Source organism: Bison bison, unplaced genomic scaffold (genome assembly GCF_000754665.1).
Source record: "Bison bison bison isolate TAMUID 2011002044 unplaced genomic scaffold, Bison_UMD1.0 scf7180017864461, whole genome shotgun sequence".
Lineage (NCBI taxonomy): Eukaryota > Metazoa > Chordata > Mammalia > Artiodactyla > Bovidae > Bison > Bison bison.
Window position 1 is genome coordinate 6,091,278 of NW_011495023.1, and position 19,729 is coordinate 6,111,006.

Consider the following 19,729-nt stretch of genomic DNA (forward strand, 5'->3'; position numbering starts at 1 on the left):
AGAATGTTCCTTTATTTTAAAAGAAGGAAGGGGTGAATACTCGAGTATTAAATACTTATAATACCTGGGTACTGCATTTGTAATACTTGAGCAGTTCCTATGCTATGGGCAAAGGGAGGAAATTATTTTTGTATCTTTAACCAAGTTTTTAGTCTTTGTGTTTTTTTCCCCCTCCTTACAATATAATTTACTCTGCTTCTGATTCTCAGTGATGCTTCATCTCTATGTAAATGCAGATCATTAGCCTGGAAAACTCATCCAGATTTAAATTAATTCAGAATTAAAAAAACAAAATTAGAGAAGTCAGTCAAAGCTACGAGTTTGAGCCATGAAATGATGCCAGGCGCCCAGGTTCCCTCACCACTCACGATGGCAAGTACTGGTGAGAACAGAGTTTATTCTATAAGCTAAAAAGGGAGATGAAACCAGGACATCCAAGGTTAAATTAAAACCATAATAGCCAGTCTGTAAGTTACATCAAGATACGCTGACTAGATGTCTGCTTGAATGAGGCACTCTTTGAAGCACTTCAGGGGGATAAAGTGGGACCCAAAACAGTTGTCTTTAAGAAACGTACTAGTAGAACGGAAGAGAATGAAAATTCATCTACCTCTTCTTGTATGCATTCTGCTGGACGTGACACAAACATATTACACTAATCCTCTCAACCCAGCAAGGGAGGTAAACCCATCTCTGTTCTACAGATGAAGGAACTGTGGCTCCTACAGGTTCAGCATCTCGCACCCAGCTAACGCGTAGTAAGACTGGGACATGGGGCTCCTGACGTGGGAGTCAGACCAACAGACAGACCTAGTACTCAACGGGACGAGCTAGTGACACTTCAGAGGGCCTTGTGAGAGAGAGGGTTCCAAAGAGCCCTGAGGGTTGCTGGGATTTCCAGGGAACAAAACAGCTGCGACTTGGAGGTAAGAGCAGACTCCAGAGGTAAGAGATAAGCCCGGAACATCTCCCCTCCCTTAGACCAACATTTCGCAAAGCATAGTTGAGCACCCAGGGATGCTGCAAAGTCAAAAGTGTCTTTATAATAATGTGGAGACAGTCTCTGCCTTGACATTTACATGGATACTGCAAAAACAACGGTGGGGAAACCGTTGGCAGGTTAGCACAGATCCAGCAGTGGCACCGAATGGTATTAGTACTGAGTTTGTCATACGACACATGAGTATCCTTGAGGAAGCAATGGCATCTGTTTTGTTAAATCTTGACGCTGGATGATGTACCTTCTCAATATTCTGCATAGGGAGTATGCCCAAAGCTCTTTTGTTTATAAAGCAGGTAAGTTTAAGGACAGTCATCTTGGTGATGGTTTTGAGTTATGAGCTGAACTAGTTACTTTTTTCCAGAAATCATTTCTACATGAAAGGACAACTGGAACCTGTTTATTCCATTCTGGGCATCTGACAGGCACTTGCTCAAAGAGGAACGAAGCTGCTGGCTCAGCTTTGTGCTGTCATTTCACAGGAAACCCACTGGTAAAATTTAAGCTTTCAAGTGAAAATGAAAACTTTTAAAAACTTGTATCCACCACTCTGTGCTTGACAGCTTCTCAATATATAAAGGCGTTTCTAATGAGGCAGGTGGTGATATTAATGTGGCTTCTTGATACTGTTTAATGAAACGTGTGAGTATTTGGAAGAGCTCATAACTCGGTAAACCCATTGTTCAAAATGACGAAAGCATGATGCCCTCAGATCAATGCGTGCAGATGGATGGGTTTTAAAAAGTTCACTGATGTGATTTCAGATTCCACACTGTAACTCAGCTTTGAGAAATTACCACTTGTCAGGTCTAGGTGTGCCATCCAAGAAAAACACCCACAAATTTCTGAAAAAGTTAAAAACCCCTCCCTTTTTCCAGCTACATATTTGTGTAAGGTCTGATTTTTTTCATACACTTCAAGTAACATGATAGCAGAAGCAGACAGGACATTTCAGCTCTCTCACCAAGGCAGACATCACAGAGATTTGCAAAGATGTAAAACAATGCCACCTGTCCCACTAAACGTTTCGGTTTGAAAGATACTTTTCATAAAGATATGCTAACATTAATAGTTTTACTATTTTAAAAAACTAAGTTAAAAAATGTTTCTCATTTCTAACATTGTAAGTATTAGTATTAACCTACATATGCAGCTTTTGGGGGTCCTCTTTTAAGAGTGTGGAGGAGTCTGAGATCAAAAAATTTGAGACTGACTGATGAAGACCAGAGGTTGGCAGATGTTTTCTGGAAAGGGTCAGAGGGTAAGTGTTTTGCGCTTTGCGGTCCAAAATGGTCTCTATGGTAACTACTCAACCCTGCTATTATAGTGCAGCCACACATGATAGAGAAACCACAGGCATAGTGGGACTCCAATAAAGCTATTTACAAAAACGGCCAAGTTGAACTTGCCATGCAGGCAGGTTGTAGTACGCCAGCCTCTGACCCGGATGTTGTCTACATCAGTGACCTCAGAAGTCAGCGCCCCTCACTCCACAGTCAGAATTTCCAGTGGTCTACCTCCCACTCCAAATCTTTGAAACAGCCTGTCCCTCACCTCCTGATTCCAAACTGCATCCTTTCCCCATCCTTCCTGACTTTTCTTCTCTTCATGGCATTCATCAGTTCCTAGCACACCATGTGACTTACTTATCTGTCTTTGCCCACCAGAATGTCAGCTCGTTGAGGGCAGATTTGGTCTGTTTTGTTCATCATACTGTCCCCAGCACTTAAAAGCAGGGCCTGGCACATAGCTGGTGTTCCATACATACTAGCTCAATAGATTAGATGTGGTATCTCTCATAGGTACAATAAGAAAGTAAGAAAATGAAGTTGCTCAATTGTGTCCAATTCTTTGCAATCCCATCGACTATAGCCTACCAGGTTCCTCCAGCCAGGAGATTTTTCCAGGCTAGAGTACTGGAGTGGATTGCCATTTCCTTCTCCAGGGGATCTTCCCGACCCAGGGATCAAACCCAGGTCTCCTGCATCACAGGTAGATGCTTTACCGTCTGAGCCACCAGATCCTCACTTAACACGAAGTGCACTGCTGGCTGCCCAGTGCTTTGAGCTCTGGGTGCCTCTTAAGTGCACAGCCTGCTCAGTTACACACAACATGGATGAACAAGCTTAATGAACAAAAAAGTAAAAATCTTACCTTTAAGTCGTATTTCCTATATACAGATAAACGGTGGCTGAACACATTTCTTGTAACAATCACATATATTTCAACTCCATCCACATTAAGCCGGTACATGCCCAGGAACTGGGGAAGAAGGGTGATCCCATGACATTCCACTATATACTGCACAGGAAAGAAAGAAAAAGAGGGGGAGGAAATGATCCAGTCAAAAGCTGTTTGTTCAGATAAAAAATAACTCCTCTGCCTATGGTGTTTTACAAAGTGATAATGGCTTATACAACCATTAATGTCTTCTTTACAGAAAATGACCATGTTTATACACCTGAAGACCAGGTCTGAGTGCACCATGCAGACAGATAAGAAAATCTATCTCCAGAGATACTTTTTTCTTAACATTCCCAACTAATTTGTATATAATGGCACGAGGCGAGAGGACAAGTGACTAGTCCTTTCTATAACTCCTTTAAAGTGAAATCATGACCTGGGGTCTCCATCTTCCTTCCTAGAAGCCTTGATGATGACTTTACGAGGTTCAGGCAGCATCACCTGGCCACTATAATCAATGCCTTTGATAGTGTTAAAGTTGAGATTACAGAGGAAATTGTGGAGAGAGCTCAGTGTTAGAAGCTGGGAGAGTCAGGCTCTGTTTTCTGTTTCTTATTGGGACTCTAATGTTTAAATTGCCACCAGATAGTCTCCCAGAGCAATAGAAATAAAAACAAATGGGAGCTAATTCAACTTACACGCTTTTTGCACAGCCAAGGAAACCATAAACAAAATGAAAACACAACCTATGGAATGGGAGAAAATATTTGCAAACGATGCGATCGACAAGGGCTTAATTTCTAAAATATACAAATAGCACATACAACTCAACAAAATAAACTCAATCAAAAAAAAACAGAACACATAAGTAGACATTTCTCCAAAGAAAACACAGATGGCCACCAGGTACATGAAAAGATGCTTAAATCACAAATTATTGTATGTATGTGTGTGCCCAGTCATTTCTGACTCTGCAACCCCATGGACTGTAGCCCACCAGGCTCCTCTGTCCATGGAATTTCATCCAGGCAAGAATACTGGAGTAGATTGCCATTTCCTCCTCCAGGGGATCTTCCCGACCCAGGAACTGATCCCATGTATTCTTAAGAATCCCACTGATTCTTTACCACTGACTCCCCCCCCAGAGGCCCTTCATCCTAAAGTATAAAGAGCATTAAAAAACAACCCATAACATCCAATCTAGGTGTGTTTAAATATAAATCGTAACTGCCATAAGGGTGTTTCCTTAAAAAATGAAAAACAGTAAAGAGCACAAACTTTTGCAATTTTTACTCACAACGCTGCATAATAAATGTGATGTAAACTTTTGAACATTTCTTCTTTCCTTTCTTAGACATGTTATTTCAACCTCTCAAGGCCTTATCATGAAAATCCTTGATCTCACTTTATTGTTAACATAACTGCACTTATTTTGGGAAAACATTTTAATGTAAGACTCTGATGCTGGGAAAGACTGAAGGCAGAGTAGACGGGGATGACAGAGGATGAGTTAGTTGGATGGCATCACCGACTCCATGGACATGAGGTTTGAGCAAGCTTCAGGAGATGGTGAAGGACAGGGAAGCCTGGTGCGTTGCAGTCCATGGGGTCTCAATGCATCGGACATGACTGAGCGACTGAACAACAACAAATCATTTCCACTACTTAAATGATTAAGTACTACTTAATCTACTTAAAACTTCTCTTGAAGTAGAGTTTTCTACTTAGATTTCTAACTTTTATGTAGTATCAACACTGGTTTCTCTGTGTAACTTACAACATTTTACCTGTAGCCATTCTTATTAAAGATGCAATATTATTTTTAAGACACACTACTAAGTACTTTAAATAATATGGAAAAATAGAAGGACGAATTTAGAACTCTGACCTGGGAAATAATACATCCAGGTTCAGCTCTGCAAACGGGTCTTTGATAAGTGAAGATCAACTGGAATATAACTGACTTTCACAGTTTTTTTTAAATTGTTTTTCAGTACAGTACTAATCTGACATCAGCCTAGTTAGATTCACTGCCATTTTTGCTACTAAACAATTATTAGAGAAATGCAAATCAAAAAACTACACTGAGGTGCCACCTCATGTTGGTCAGAGTGGCCATCACATTAAAAAATCTACAAATAACAAATGGTAGAGAGGCTGTGGGAAGCCGCCTGCACTGTTGGTGGGAATGTAAGTTGGTGAAGTTACTGTGGGAAACAGTGTGGAAGTTCCTCAGGAAACTAAAACTAGAATCAGCACGTGACCCAGCAGTCCCACTACATATTGTGTGTATATCCAGACAAAGACAAAACTATATAATTCATCAAGGTACACGCACCCCTGTGCTCACAGCAGCCAAGGCATGGACACCACCCACATGTCTCTCAACAGATAAACGGACGAAGATGATGTGGCACGAAGATGGCAATGGAATATTTACTCAGTCATGAAAAAGAATGAAATAATGCCACTCGCAGCAAATAGATGGACCTCGAGATTATCATACTAAGTAAGCAAAGTAAGTCAGAAGGAGAAAGACAAATTCCATATGATACTGCTTCTTTGTGGATGTGAAATATAATACACGTCATCTACAAAACAGCAGACCTGAGGCTGCTGAGCGGGGGACGGATGGAGGAAGCAAAGAACAGTGGTTTGGGATTACTAAATGCAAACTATTACACAGAAGACGGATAAACCACAAGGTCCTGCTGTATAGCACAGGGAACTATATTTGATATTCTGTGACAAACTATAATGGAAAAGAATGTGAAAAAATACATATATATGGGCTTTCCTGGTGGCCCAGTGGGAAAGAATCCACCTGCCAATCAGGAGACACAGGAGGCTTGGTTTCAAGATTTTACATATATATATACACACACACACATACACATAATATATATATATATGTATCAGTGAATCACTTTGCTATACATAAAAAGTTAATACATTGTAAATCAACTTTACTTCAATAAAATTTAAAGAATATGAAAAAATTAATACTTTTTGGATATGTTAAAATGCTTACTTTGTAGATTTACAAGTGACATTAAATAAAAAATTCATGTCAGTGAAAGAAATAAAAAATTGCCCACCAGAGCAGTGGTGTGAAGCTCTGCAGACAGATGGACACTCTCTGGCCCCACACTGGATTCATCACTGGACAAGTCAATCCCAGCACTGACACCACTTCCAAGAGAGTTGCAAAAACACAACGTATGTCCATCACTCTTCAATGACCATACCCTAAACGGCCACCAGATGGAGACACTTTTCAAAAGACCATCCTTACAAACTGGGTCCCACTGTACTTTCCAAAGTTAGGTTTTCCTTTCTTTAAAACGAGGGGGAAAGAAAATTTTAAAAAGGTTCTTTTATGCCTTTGATGTATGTGATATCGCTAGGATAACTTAGCATGAATTGTACTTACTGTTGTAAAAATTGTACTTACTGTTCCTGTTTACCACAGATGGCTGGAAGAATAGTCATCATGGTAATGGTGACATTTAAGGTAACTCCTTCATTTAAAAAAAAAAAAACAATCCTCAAAATTTTCAGTTGTACAATGCACTTTTATAAAAGAAAGTAATCAGGATGCCCTGTCACACACTTTAGAGGTAGACACTGCAATAATCAACTCTGATAATAATAAGCCATCGTAAGACTTTTTTTTAAAGCCTTTAATTTTCATCATTAAAGAAAAGAAGTACAGCATCAGTGTAGGAGTTTGACTTTTGCCACCCAAAGTTTGGAAGATTTTAAAGATGCTTCTGCCCTTAAAAAAAAAAATCTTACATAACTGAGCTACATATTTCAATACGATGGCCTTTTCTGAGTAGAGTTTCACCCCCAACTTGTTCTTAATCTGAAGTCAGATCAGAGGAAACTTTTCTATTTCTCGCCTTTCAAAAAACAATAAACTTGAGTTTTGCTAATACAAAACAGGTGGTAAAGAGCTCTTGGCTGAAAAGAAGATTTCTCACATCTGATGTAAAGAAATAAAAGGATTGGTTGGTGCCTCTGAGGAGGGCCGGCTGGCTGGGCCTTGGCCGCACGGAGGCTGGGGGAGTCTAGCTGCTTAAGTTCGGCAGGAAGGATGTAGGTTCTGGAGCCAGAGAGATGATATGCAGGGGCGTCCCGGTGCCTCCATTTACCAGCTGTGAGGTCTTGGGCAGCTTACTAAACCATCCTGTGTTTCAATGTCATTTTCTAGAAAACAAGCACCGTAACTCCTACCAAGAAGGTTAGGGTGAGGGTTACAGGTGGCAGGGTGTCAGCACACCCCAACAAGGCCAGTGTTCTGTGCTGCTCTCTCTCCTGCCGAAGAGGACGGTGATCATGGTTACTCCTGACATTCAGAACTCCGGTAAGGAATCTCAGTGTCAGCCCGTATGCTCTGTGCTCCAAACTGACTCACAGATGTGCTGTGAAGTCTGCCCAGAGGGAGCCTCTGCAGAGGTGATCTGAGGGCCCATGCGACATGCCCCCTGCCCTGGGGGGCACACAGGTTTCAGTTTGGCCATTCGGCTCCCTCCCCCGGGACCCCACCCCTTGTACTGTTCTGCTCAGTTTAGTCTCATCATGGCCTATCTTTTAAAAGTCCCGCTGGCAGAACACGTCCCTTTGATCCAAATCTGTACAGAGCCATGGAATGCCCGGATCAGCGTGGATACCACTATCCGTACTGACGAATATGTGAAAGACACCTGACTACTACACAGGAAATCACTGATGCGCTTCCCTCCTACCCCCACCCCAGGGAGAAACACATGTACACATTATATTCTGCAAGTCCTCTATCTTTAAGATTAAATAAAATAATATTTATATGCAGAGTACATCATGAGAAATGCTGGACTGGAAGAAACACAAGCTGGCATCAAGATCGCCGGGAGAAATATCAATAACCTCAGATATGCAGATGACACCACCCTTATGGCAGAAAGTGAAGAGGAACTAAAAAGCCTCTTGATGAAAGTGAAAGAGGAAAGTGAAAAAGTTGGCTTAAAGCTCAACATTCAGAAAAGGAAGATCATGGCATCTGGTCCCATCACTTCATGGGAAATAGATGGGGAAACAGTGGAAACAGTGTCAGACTTTATTTTTTTGGGCTCCAAAATCACTGCAGATGGTGACTGCAGCCATGAAATTAAAAGACGTTTACTCCTTGGAAGGAAAGTTATGACCAACCTAGATAGCATATTCAAAAGCAGAGACATTACTTTGCCAACAAAGGTCCGTCTAGTCAAGGCTATGGTTTTTCCTGTGGTCATGTATGGATGTGAGAGTTGGACTGTGAAGAAGGCTGAGCGCCGAAGAATTGATGCTTTTGAACTGTGGTGTTGGAGAAGACTCTTGAGAGTCCCTTGGACTGCAAGGAGATCCAACCAGTCCATTCTGAAGGAGATCAGCCCTGGGATTTCTTTGGAAGGAATGATGCTAAAGCTGAAACTCCAGTACTCTGGCCACCTCATGAGAAGAGTTGACTCATTGGAAAAGACTCTGATGCTGAGAGGGATTGGAGGCAGGAGGAGAAGGGGACAACAGAGAATGAGATGGCTGGATGGCATCACTGACTCGACGGACATTAGTCTGAGTGAACTTCGGGAGTTTGTGATGGACAGGGAGGCCTGACATGCTGCGATTCATGGGGTCGCAAAGAGTCGGACACGACTGAGCGACTGAACTGAAAACAAAGATCAAATTTGATTTATCTTATCAGAAAGTTTCTACATGTTCTTATACTCAAAAGCAAGGCTCACCTATGAGGCTTTGTTGAACACACTGCAGCACAGAGATTTAAAAAACTTAAAACTCCTGAGTTTGTAATCATGTACAAAACCACAACCCCAGAAAGCCTATCATGTTAGATTCCAGTATTGACAAGCAGCAGTTGGTCCCAAAGGTTTAGAAAGCACTCCCGCATCAAACTGCAGGAGCGAAAACCTCCCCCATGAATTGAGTTTCTGGGTGGGAGCACTGGGAAAAGACGACCCTGTTTCATTTCAGTGGAGGAACGTCCCACTGGGTCTGTGAGCACCTGGGCTGGCAGACCACCGAACTGGAGCATGAGGGTCACTGCATGTGGGAGTTGACACAGAGAGGCCCAGATAGTAATCCCCTCGGGTTCTTCACCTGCTGACCCACTAAATGCTGTGCACACACCCTAACACCAGTGGGCATATCTCAGACGGCTCCCCCACCCCACAAACTCCTGGAGGTTATCCCACATCTAGGGACGCTGTAAACACACGGCCACAATCCCGCTGCTTGAGCCTTCCTGGGCCAGCACCATGAGCACTAGCTGTGTGACCTTTGGGAATTATTCAACCTCTCCGTGTCTCTGCATTTGGAGAAGAGGTGCAATAACAGTACTTAGAGCACAGGGGCTTTGTGAAGGGTATGAAGATCAGGGAAACGGCACTGGGGGTACTGCGATGGCTCAAGCAGGAGCCAGATGAAATCCAGACCCTGGGGCGAGGGGTGGGAGAGGCAGGCTTCACCTGACGTGCTCCTCAGATGCTCCCTGAGAAGTGGGTTCTATTTAAATGCAGGCTAGGGACTCCCAATTTAAAGCATATCTCCACAGAACAGACTTTCCAAAAATGAATAATGTTTATGTGTGTGCATTTTTTAATATAAAGTATGATAATACTTTTGTAAATACAGAAAACACTAAAAATCATAATTCTCACTTATGTTGCTTTTAGGATCAGAACTCTGAGCACTTCCCCTTCAAAAGCTTAATCACTGACAAATTAACAAAAGAACCTGTAAATAAATGCTTCAAAAATTATTTTAAAAATGTGTACTGGGGCACTACAGTCTCATGATTGGTTTTTTTGTGGGGGGCACGAGCACCCCTTATTTTAATAGTTAAAAACAGCCTCAGCATCTATTAATTTTTTAACATTGTTGATTCGATCACAAGACAATCTAACAATGAATCTTTGCTTCCTCCCTTTTACACACTTAGTTTCCAATTCCTGTTGGAAGAATGGAGAAATAGGGACTACAAGCATGGAGAAATAGTGACTTAATCCTGAGGGTCACTCTTTAAAAAGGTGCAGAGGAATTCTCTGCTGGTTCAGTGGTTAGGACTTGGTGCTCCCACTGCCGGGGCCCGGTTTGGATCCTTGGTCGGGGAACTAAGATCCCACAAGCCTCACAGCACAGCCAAAACCAAAAAATAATAGAAAGGGGAGGATATTTCTTTCACTTTCCATCAGCGTCCTGATGTGGCTACAAGGCAGCCCTCCTCACTGGCAGGGGACAGTGTTCCCTATCTGCCGCTTTAATATCTCAACCACTTCTGACCGGTGCCGTGCCCTACTGCTGCCCGGGAGACTCTAATCCAGAGGCCAGGCGAGTGTGGACGTCTGTCCTCTGCCACTCTGAGGTCCCAAGTGAGTGCGGACGTCTGTCCTCTGCCACTCTGAGGTCCCAAGGGAGGAAATGGACACAGATGGGCCACACACAGCAGCACTGGTCATCCAGCGTGGACCAGAATCGAGGGCACGCACAGAGGGTGATGCCTGTTAGGGGAGTACCAGCCGTGTACACACAAGCCTGCAGAGCCTTCCTTTCCGTGGCTCCTCACATCCCACCCTTTCCCAGAGGCCTTCCTATCTGTGGCCCAAAGCTGGCCAGTTATTTCCACCACTCGGTCCCTGGGGCACATTCTCTCCTATCAAACAGGGAAGGTCTTGTCTGGCACCTGAACTGATAGATGTTTGCAGTTCAGCCAGGACACTGACCTTCTATCTAAATAAGGTATGGAACAGTCCCAAATTTTTAAAAAACTGACCCTGATCATCATTAATTCTTCGTATGCTTACTGTACAGAACTAAAACCATCACCGAGTATTCTTGGAGTCAGTGTCCATATTCTCAGTGTTAAACTTGCTGCATTACCTACGTTTGCATTTTAAAAGTACTGTTTTTATTAAGTCTTTTCCACGTTAGCATTTTCATAGCTGGATGCCTCATGTCACCTCGGGCTGTAATTTTTCATGCTGCGACTTTGGTTTTTTTTCTAGAGTGCTTCTCAGACACTTGTATTTGCTGGCAATGTTCATCTGTAACCCATACAGTTTTTACTGTTTTCTGTCTTCTCTTAAAACAGTCTTCTTTAATATGACTCCTTGTTGTCATCAATAGAGGCAAATTTTACCTCTTCATTAGTCTCCCCTAGAACTTTTTTCCTGTACAGCAGCTTGTCAGAACTATAATGATAAACTGACATGGTGAAATTGGAATTTTAAAAACATACAAAACGCAACAGCCACAGGGTCTCAGTTTCCTTTGCTCTTGGGTAGTCAACAAGAATACAAGTCTTATGAATCCCCTGGTCTGTTGCTTTTTTGTATGCAAAATGAAATGCCATTAAAAGATTCACAGCTGACTGAAGGTTTCAGCAGAGAGGATTCTAAGTGATGTACTGGAATGGATAAATATTTATATCTCTGCATGAGAGTGTGAACCTGGGCTCCAGCTCTTGAAAATTGCTGTTATTATCATGTTTCACTCTTTTTTTTTTTAAGGGGCTTGAAGTGACAATTTAATATAGCATCAAATTAATACTTCAATGTAAAGTCTTGCTTCAGTTAATGTTTTTGAAAGGTTAAATTATCTGTAATTCTTATTGTGCTTCTGCCTGTGTTTATAGATCACTTCAACAATGTTCTTTACATGAGGCCGGGGCAGGGGAGGGGGGAGGCAAGGAGGGAGGGAAGGAGAGAGAAAGAAAGAAAGGGAGGGAGGGAAGAAAGAAAAAACCAGCCTGGAACTAAGGATTGGTTTGTTTCAGAAGAACCAGACAAATAAATAATCCAAACATTTCTTGAGTTGATATTTTGGGAGAATGGTCTATGTTAGTTACTATATTTTGGTTTCAAGAGTCATAAAAGAATGTAAGGATGACTCCATTTAATCTAATGTAAGTACAAAATTTTACTGCTTTTTTTAAACTTAATAAAAATCAGGCTTAAAGGGAATAAACATTTCTCTGCAGTATTTACAAACATTCTTAGTACTGATATACTGCAGAATATATCTACATGCCGACACTGGTGCTCCGAGCTCAGTTTATTATACGACCATAAAGACCCATACACAGCATCATCATAAGAGACGAGGTGACCTTGTGAAAAACAAACAAGCAAACACCTTATCAGGGAATTCCCTGGTGGGCCAACAGTTAGAACTCTGAGCTTTCACTGCTGAGGGCTCAGGTTGCGGAGCTAAGATACAAGCTGGTCGGTGTGTCCAAAAAACCAAAACAACTAAAAACAAACACCTTACCGTAAGAGAAGTTGGTGTTTACTCAGTGACTACAACTGAAATGGAGAAGGGCTGTCCCAAGCGTCATGGTGTGATGCACTCTGGGAAGCCGTGCTGTCCGGCTGTGGAGTGTGGTCAGCGGGCTTCAGTTGGCAGCTCCTCCTGGGTCCGCCTTCCTGTTCCTTGGGCCCAGCACAGCAGTGCTACACGGGGGACCCTGAAGGGCCCCACCGGCTGGCTGTGGCCTGTAGGGCCTGCCTGGCAGCCTGCCCTCCTCCTCCGCCCAATCCTCCTCCGTTCCTCTCCCTGGACCGGAGTCCCTCTCTCATCAGTATCCTGACCTCACACTCTGCAGGGCCTTCTACTCCAGTCAGTCACTCCTGAGAGTCAGCAGACACAAGAGACAGCAAACTCAGGACCCCAGGAATGGCAGAGGTTAGGACTATTGGAAATAGAACTGGAAGAGTTATGTATAAAAGCATTTGAAGAAATAAAAGGATACAATTTCAGTAATGAGTATATAATGAAAAATGATCAAGAGTGCATAGGTGGATTTTTTAATATGGAACATCTACAAGAAAAAATACAATCTTTGAAATAAAAAAGTCACTGGATAGGGGAGACCACGGATTAAAACAGCTGATGAGAGAATGAGGAGTGGGAGACACAGCTGAGGAATTAACCCCAAATTGAGCAGAGATGCTTGGAGACAGAAAAGGGGAAAGGAAAAGTGAGAGCCGTGGAGGCCAGAATGAGAATGTCCAGTCCACAGATGTTGGGGAGAGGTGGGGAGACAGACCGTATCCAAACACAAAAGAGCAACGGGATTTCCAGAAACTGGAGATCACCTGCTGCAGGAAACGCGTGCCAGCAAGTGGGCCGTGCGGCTGCCGGAACCTGGGGGCAGACAGCGATGCCCCGTCTGCAGAGCGGAGCTGGAGCGGTGCTCCCTGAGCCACAGGAGCCCCTCCTGGTGTTCCTGAGAGTGTGTGCAGCTCCTGAAGACACAGGCCCTGCTGCTACTTGCTGTGAATCTCACAGTTCCAGCTGTTTACACGTAAAACTTGACTGTGCTTTTCACATTTCCATCGGCTTCTCCTCCACAGACAACAAAAAGAACCAGCAAACAGACTCGAAATGTTTCTCCTGCTCCAGGGGGTGGGGCCCGCACTGCCATTTACATGGGCTCCATCAGCACTGCCCGTGACACGCGGCGTCTCAGGTCCACCCCGACCTACCGAGTCAGAACGTCAATTCTTACAAGCGGTGCGGGGGTTGTGTCTCCAGTCAGTAATTTGGGAAATGCTGATGGAGTGTCTAACTTCTCTTTGGGTATCAAACCCTTAATTTTTTTAGTTTTAACTTTTGGCTTTCATGGGGCCTGTTTTCTCAGTTTCTCTCTGTTTGTGGCCAACACCACTGTCCTTCGTGGGAGGATAGAAAGATGTATTCCAAGGAAGATCCAAAAAAGTCAAGCAGTCACCCCCTCATCCTACACTGAAACTTGACATACTAGGTAGCTTTTTCAACAATGATTCGAGTTTTAAGGCGTAACTTCTAGATTCAGCTCAAGTTACTAACAGTCTCCCGGATAACAAAAGTTAAGAAAGGATTTTTGGGTTACTTGGTCAATTTGTCAGTTCAGTCACTTTGAAATAAAAAACAAATTTAAACCCTACATTTCAAAAACATAAAAGATATTCTTAATGCTATTTTCATAGGCATTTCTTGATTATCTACATTGGAACTTGTTCCCTCCCCTAAAATTTTTAAAATTTTACTGACACTGACTCCATTTTAATTAAAGCTGAAGAAGCTACATGATTCCAAAACTTCCAATGAATTTAGGTCAGTTAAAAAAAAAAATCAGTCAACGTAGGAGAAATAAGGTATTCAAGAAGGTTCTTGACCATTTTTTTCCTTTTTGAATGCTCCAGCATTCTTAGCTAATCAGTCAATGATCATCATTTATAAGACCCGAGTTTGTCCTGACCTGACAGAAATCTAAAGAAGAAAAGGGTATTTACACCAAAACACTTAAGTTATTTTCCTAACTATAAAAAAGAGAAAAACAAAAGGAACATAAAGGTTTGCTCTGCTTAATATAAATTTCCACTGGTCTGAAAGACGCTGCTGTGCTTTCTTAGCTCACAGTGAAAATCAGGGTGGGGTCTGGGCAGCAGATAAAAACTACGGCAGCGTGCTGGAGCCTGGAAGAAAGCTAACTTCTTACAGTTTGAATCTTCAAATTTTTCTGCATCTGTGCCACACTCTGCCAGAAACCAGGCCCCCTAGTGGATTGAAAAAGCTAATGATTTCAACACTGGGACATGCAACTGAGTATGTGAAGAGAAGTACTGAAAGACCTTATTCAGTCATTTACATAGTGCTTGTTATTCACCAGACACTGTCCTGAGCAGGTTATAAATAGCAGTTCCGCTAATTAGCACACCACCAGATGAAGGAGGGTGGTGCTGCTGCTAGCTCGTTTAAGTCGCATCCAACTCTTTGTGACCCTATGGAGACTGTTGCCTGCCAGGCTCCTCTGTCCACAGAATTCTCCAAGCAAGAATACTGGAGTGGGTGGCCATGCCCTTCTCCAGGGATCTTCCTGACCCAGGAGTCTCTTTAAGTCTTCCTGCATGGCAGGCAGATTCTCTACCACTAGCGCCACCTGGGAAGCCCATACAACACGGGATGGAGGAGACACTACCATCAAATTGTATGGACAGAGAAGCAGGTACAGAGAGGTTAGGTAACTTGCCTAAGGTCATAAAGCAGGCTGGGGGCAAAGTAGTCAGCTCCGGAGTTCATGTTCTGAACCACCTGCCACACGGGCACTGCTGGTGAGGCTGCCTCATCAGGAAATCAGGAGGAATTTCTTTCAACATCTAGCACTGTGCTGCTCCTTCAGAGGTTGGCCTTGCTGCTGCTCAGTCGCTGCAGTCGTGTCCGACTCTGTGCAACCCCATAGACGGCAGCCCACCAGGCTGCCCCCGTCCCTGGGATTCTCCAGGCAAAAACACTGGAGTGGGTTGCCATTTCCTTCTCGAGTGCATGAAAGTGAAAAGTGAAAGTGAAGTCGTTCAGTCATGTCTGACTCTTAGCGACCCCATGGACTGCAGCCTACCAGGCTCCTCTGTCCTTGGGATTTTCCAGGCAAGAGTACTGGAGTGGGGTGCCATTGCCTTCACTGTAATTTTAACCTTCCAGAATACAGCTGCACCTCTGGATATATTTTACTTAAACACAAAAAAGGACAATGAAAGAAAAGAGAAGAAGAAGAGCCACAGAGTAACCAACGCTGTCAGAAAGCCCATCCAATGTACTCCGTAGGAGCTGCCCTCCCTGAGAGCCTGTCCTGTCTATTGATAGCAGGATTTGAACAAGCCTAAGGACTTGTCCAGACCAGACTGCTGGTTCAGAAGCACATTAGAAGGTAAAAGCAATAAAAAGCAAGAAAAGAAGAAATGACAGTCTCCACCAAAGTAAGAAAAAAATTCTGACTAGTGGTAAATCCTAAAAGTAGTCTAGGCCAGCTTACCTCCTGTATGGAAGTTCATCGAGTAAATACACAGCACGGGGAGTATAGTCAATAATATTGTAAACCTTGTGTGGCACCCAATTCATAAAAATATCACAGCACTGTGCCACACACCTGAAACTAATCCAATATTGTACGTCAACCATACTTCAATAGAAACAGAGTGAATGCATGCACAAGGAATGAATGAATGAAATGCAGATGGAGAAACTGAGGTTCAGAGATCCCTGAATTAGCCCGTTTGTGACCAGCTATGACCTAGGTCTCCTGACCTTCCACCAAGCAAACTGTATCAGCAATGGTGATTCTCAGTCACGAAGACCCTTCACCTCTATTTATTTAAAGATTGTTTTCTTCCAGTTTTACTGAGATGTAATTGACATACGGCACTGTACAAGTTCAAGGTGTACAGCATAATGATTTGACTCACATACATCAAGAAATGATTATCACAGTTTAGTGAACATCCATCATTCATACAGTTACACAAGAAAAAATTTTTCCTTGTGATGAGAACTCTTAGGATTTACTCCCTAACAAGTTTCATAAATATAACATACAGTAGTGGTAATTATATTAATCATATTATACATTACAGCCCTAGTATTTATCTTGTAACTGGAAGTCTGTACTTTTTTCACTGCCTTCATCCAGTTCCCCCACCTCTGGTAGCCTCATATCTGATCCCTTTTTCTATAAGTGTCTTTGTTTTTGAAGAATAATTGACTCACAACACTCTGTTTTAAGGTTAGTACTAAGACCCTTTCATTATATTTGAAATACTTTTTGCGCTTTCCTGGTGGGCCACTGGTTAAGAATCCACCTGTGACAAGAGTTCAGTCCCTGGTCTGGGAAGATACCATGGGCCAAATAAGCCTGTGCACCACAACTGCTGAAGCCTGCATGCCTAGAGCTCCGCAACGAGAGAAGCCACGACAGTTAGAAGCTGGTGCACCGCAACTAGAGAAAGCCCGTGTGCAGCAATGAAGACCCAGCGCAGCCAAAAGTAAAAGTAAAAGGACTTTTTACAAGAGGAAAAACATAGATGATGAAGAAGTGAGAAATGAGCTTTTTCTGGATAGAGAACATACTACAAAAATAGCCATTTTGTAGCAGTGAAGTGAAAGGAAATATTTAGTGCTGTGACAGCCCCTGGAGCATGTTAATAGACTTATATTTTGGTCCCCAATGCATTTTATGTAATACTGCTGATATGTCAAATCTTGCACGTTCGTTACAGTAACCACCCCAGAGGAAACCTTTCAAACTGTGTCTTCTGTAAAAGTAAAAAAATCTGAACTCAGAGATGTCATCGAGAAGTTCGTATCTGAATTGTATCTCACACTGCATTTGAACAGTCTCACTTATCGGAATAATATGTTTTCATTGGTCACTGAGGTACCACACTGCTTTGAAAGTTCTAAGACAATTTAAAGAAAGTAGAAAAAGATGCACCAGCATGACAGTAAGTTCCAGCGGGGGTGACTGGTTAAGAGCTGCATCCTAGAATTCCATCCATTCAGAAGCCAATGCCTGAGTGTCTACCCTTATAGGTACTAACCTAGCACTTTAAAATTTCCTTCATAATTGGCAATGGCGCAAGCATTGTAGAATGGATTTCAAAAGGAATCAGTGTTATAAAGATTGAATAGATGTTAAATGAATTTAGAGGCTGACTAATGTTTTTAAAAATACAAATCACGGGAGCTCCAAGTTTCCAGAAACAGGAGGTAGGGAGCTTCAGGAGTTTCACTGACCTCACTCGGAGCAAAATGCAGTCAATCACATTTGAGAAGAGTAAGCAACTGGCAAGAAACACTTTCCGATGTTAGAGCAGAAAGCGGGACCATAGAGGAAGGAAGCTGACTTTCACAGACACTCAGCGCCCACAGATCCAACCAAACAGTGCCTTTGAAGAAGTCACTTTGTGAGGCTGGTGCTTGATGTGATGATATAAACACTTCTGAGGAGCCTTTGGTTAACAGCAACAGTATGTGTGTGTGCCTGTGTGGGTATGTGCTGCAGTGTGTGGTTTAAACACCAGTTCTCAAGGTGACTGCTTTGAAAATGCCATCAACAGTGCCATATTCACACCCTAAGACTACACTTCCTCAAGATGACATAGTTGTTACTGGTCATGGCTGCAGAACTTGATGATGCTATGACCACTGCCACTTACGGAGGGCTTAGAGTACAGCAGCAAGCATGCTCTGCAGGCACTTGTGCTGGAATTTATCAAGAAAGAGAGCAGTGGGGGGCACACGATAGAAAGAGATGGACGTTTCCCGGGTAGTTTCATTCTACTCCCAGGAGATTATGAAGGGACAATGATGAGGGCTCTGAAAAGCAGGTAGTGAGTAGACAGACACCCATGTCCTAAAATCAGAGCCTCTTCTCAAAAGGCGTAATTGGTTAAATACTCAGGGGTCAACATCTCACTGCCAACAGGCATGTGCGAAATAACTTCCAAAATGTTGCCAACCCTTAAACTAAACCATGACCGTGGGGCAACCCAAGATGTGCGGGTCATGGTGGAGAGATCTGACAGAATGTGGTCCACTGGAGAAGGGAATGGCAAACCACTTCAGTATTCTTGCCTTGAGAACCCCATGAACAGTATGAAAAGGCAAAATGATAGGATACTGAAAGAGAAACTCCCCAGATCAGTAGGTGCCCAATATGCTACTGGACATCAGTGGAGAAGTAACTCCAGAAAGAATGAAGGGATGAAGCCAAAGTAAAAAGAATACCCAGCTGTGGATGTGACTGGTGATAGAAGCAAGGTCCGATGCTGTAAAGAGCAATATTGCATAGGAACCTGGAATGTCAGGTCCATGAATCAAGGCAAATTGGAAGTGGTCAAACAAGAGATGGCAAGAGTGAATGTCAACGTTCTAGGAATCAGTGAACTAAAATGGACTGGAATGGGTGAATTTAACTCAGATGACCATTATATCTACTACTGTGGGCAGGAATCCCTCAGAAGAAACGGAGTAGCCATAATGGTCAACAAAAGAGTCTGAAATGCAGTACTTGGATGCAATCTCAAGAACGACAGAATGATCTCTGTTCATTTCCAAGGCAAACCATTCAATGTCACAGTAATCCAAGTCTATGCCCCAACCAGTAACGCTGAAGAAGCTGAAGTTGAATGGTTCTTTGAAGACCTACAAGACCTTTTAGAGCTAACACCCAAAAAAGATGTCCTTTTCATTATAGGGGACTGGAATGCAAAAGTAGGAAGTCAAGAAACACCTGGAGTGACAGGTAAATTTGGCCTTGGTATACAGAATGAAGCAGGGCAAAGACTAATAGAGTTTTGCCAAGAAAACGCACTGGTCATAACAAACACCCTCTTCCAACAACACAAGAGAAGACTCTATACATGAACATCACCAGATGGTCAAGACCGATTTCAGAATGATTATATTCTTTGCAGCCAAAGATGGAGAAACTCTATACAGTCAGCAAAAACAAGACCAGGAGCTGACTGTGGCTCAGCCCATGAACTCCTTATTGCCAAATTCAGACTTAATGTGAAGAAAGTAGGGAAAACCACTAGACCATTCAGGTATGACCTAAATCAAATCCCTTATGATTATACCAGAGAAGGCAATGGCACCCCACTCCAGTACTCTTGCCTGGAAAATCCCATGGATGCAGGAGCCTGGTAGGCTGCAGTCCATGGGGTCACTAAGAGTCAGACATGACTGAGC

At 42.9% G+C, this 19,729-nt stretch overlaps 1 protein-coding gene across 1 annotated transcript in view; it reads right to left on the reverse strand.

The window, feature by feature from the left end:
• Nucleotides 1–19,729, reverse strand: part of PIP4K2A (phosphatidylinositol-5-phosphate 4-kinase, type II, alpha) — a 188,622-nt gene that overhangs the window by 35,811 nt on the left and 133,082 nt on the right. Inside the window, exon 7 of the mRNA XM_010860060.1 lies at nt 3,155–3,301. Within this exon, the coding sequence (XP_010858362.1) occupies nt 3,155–3,301 (147 nt within the window). The remainder of the gene's footprint in view (nt 1–3,154; nt 3,302–19,729) is intronic.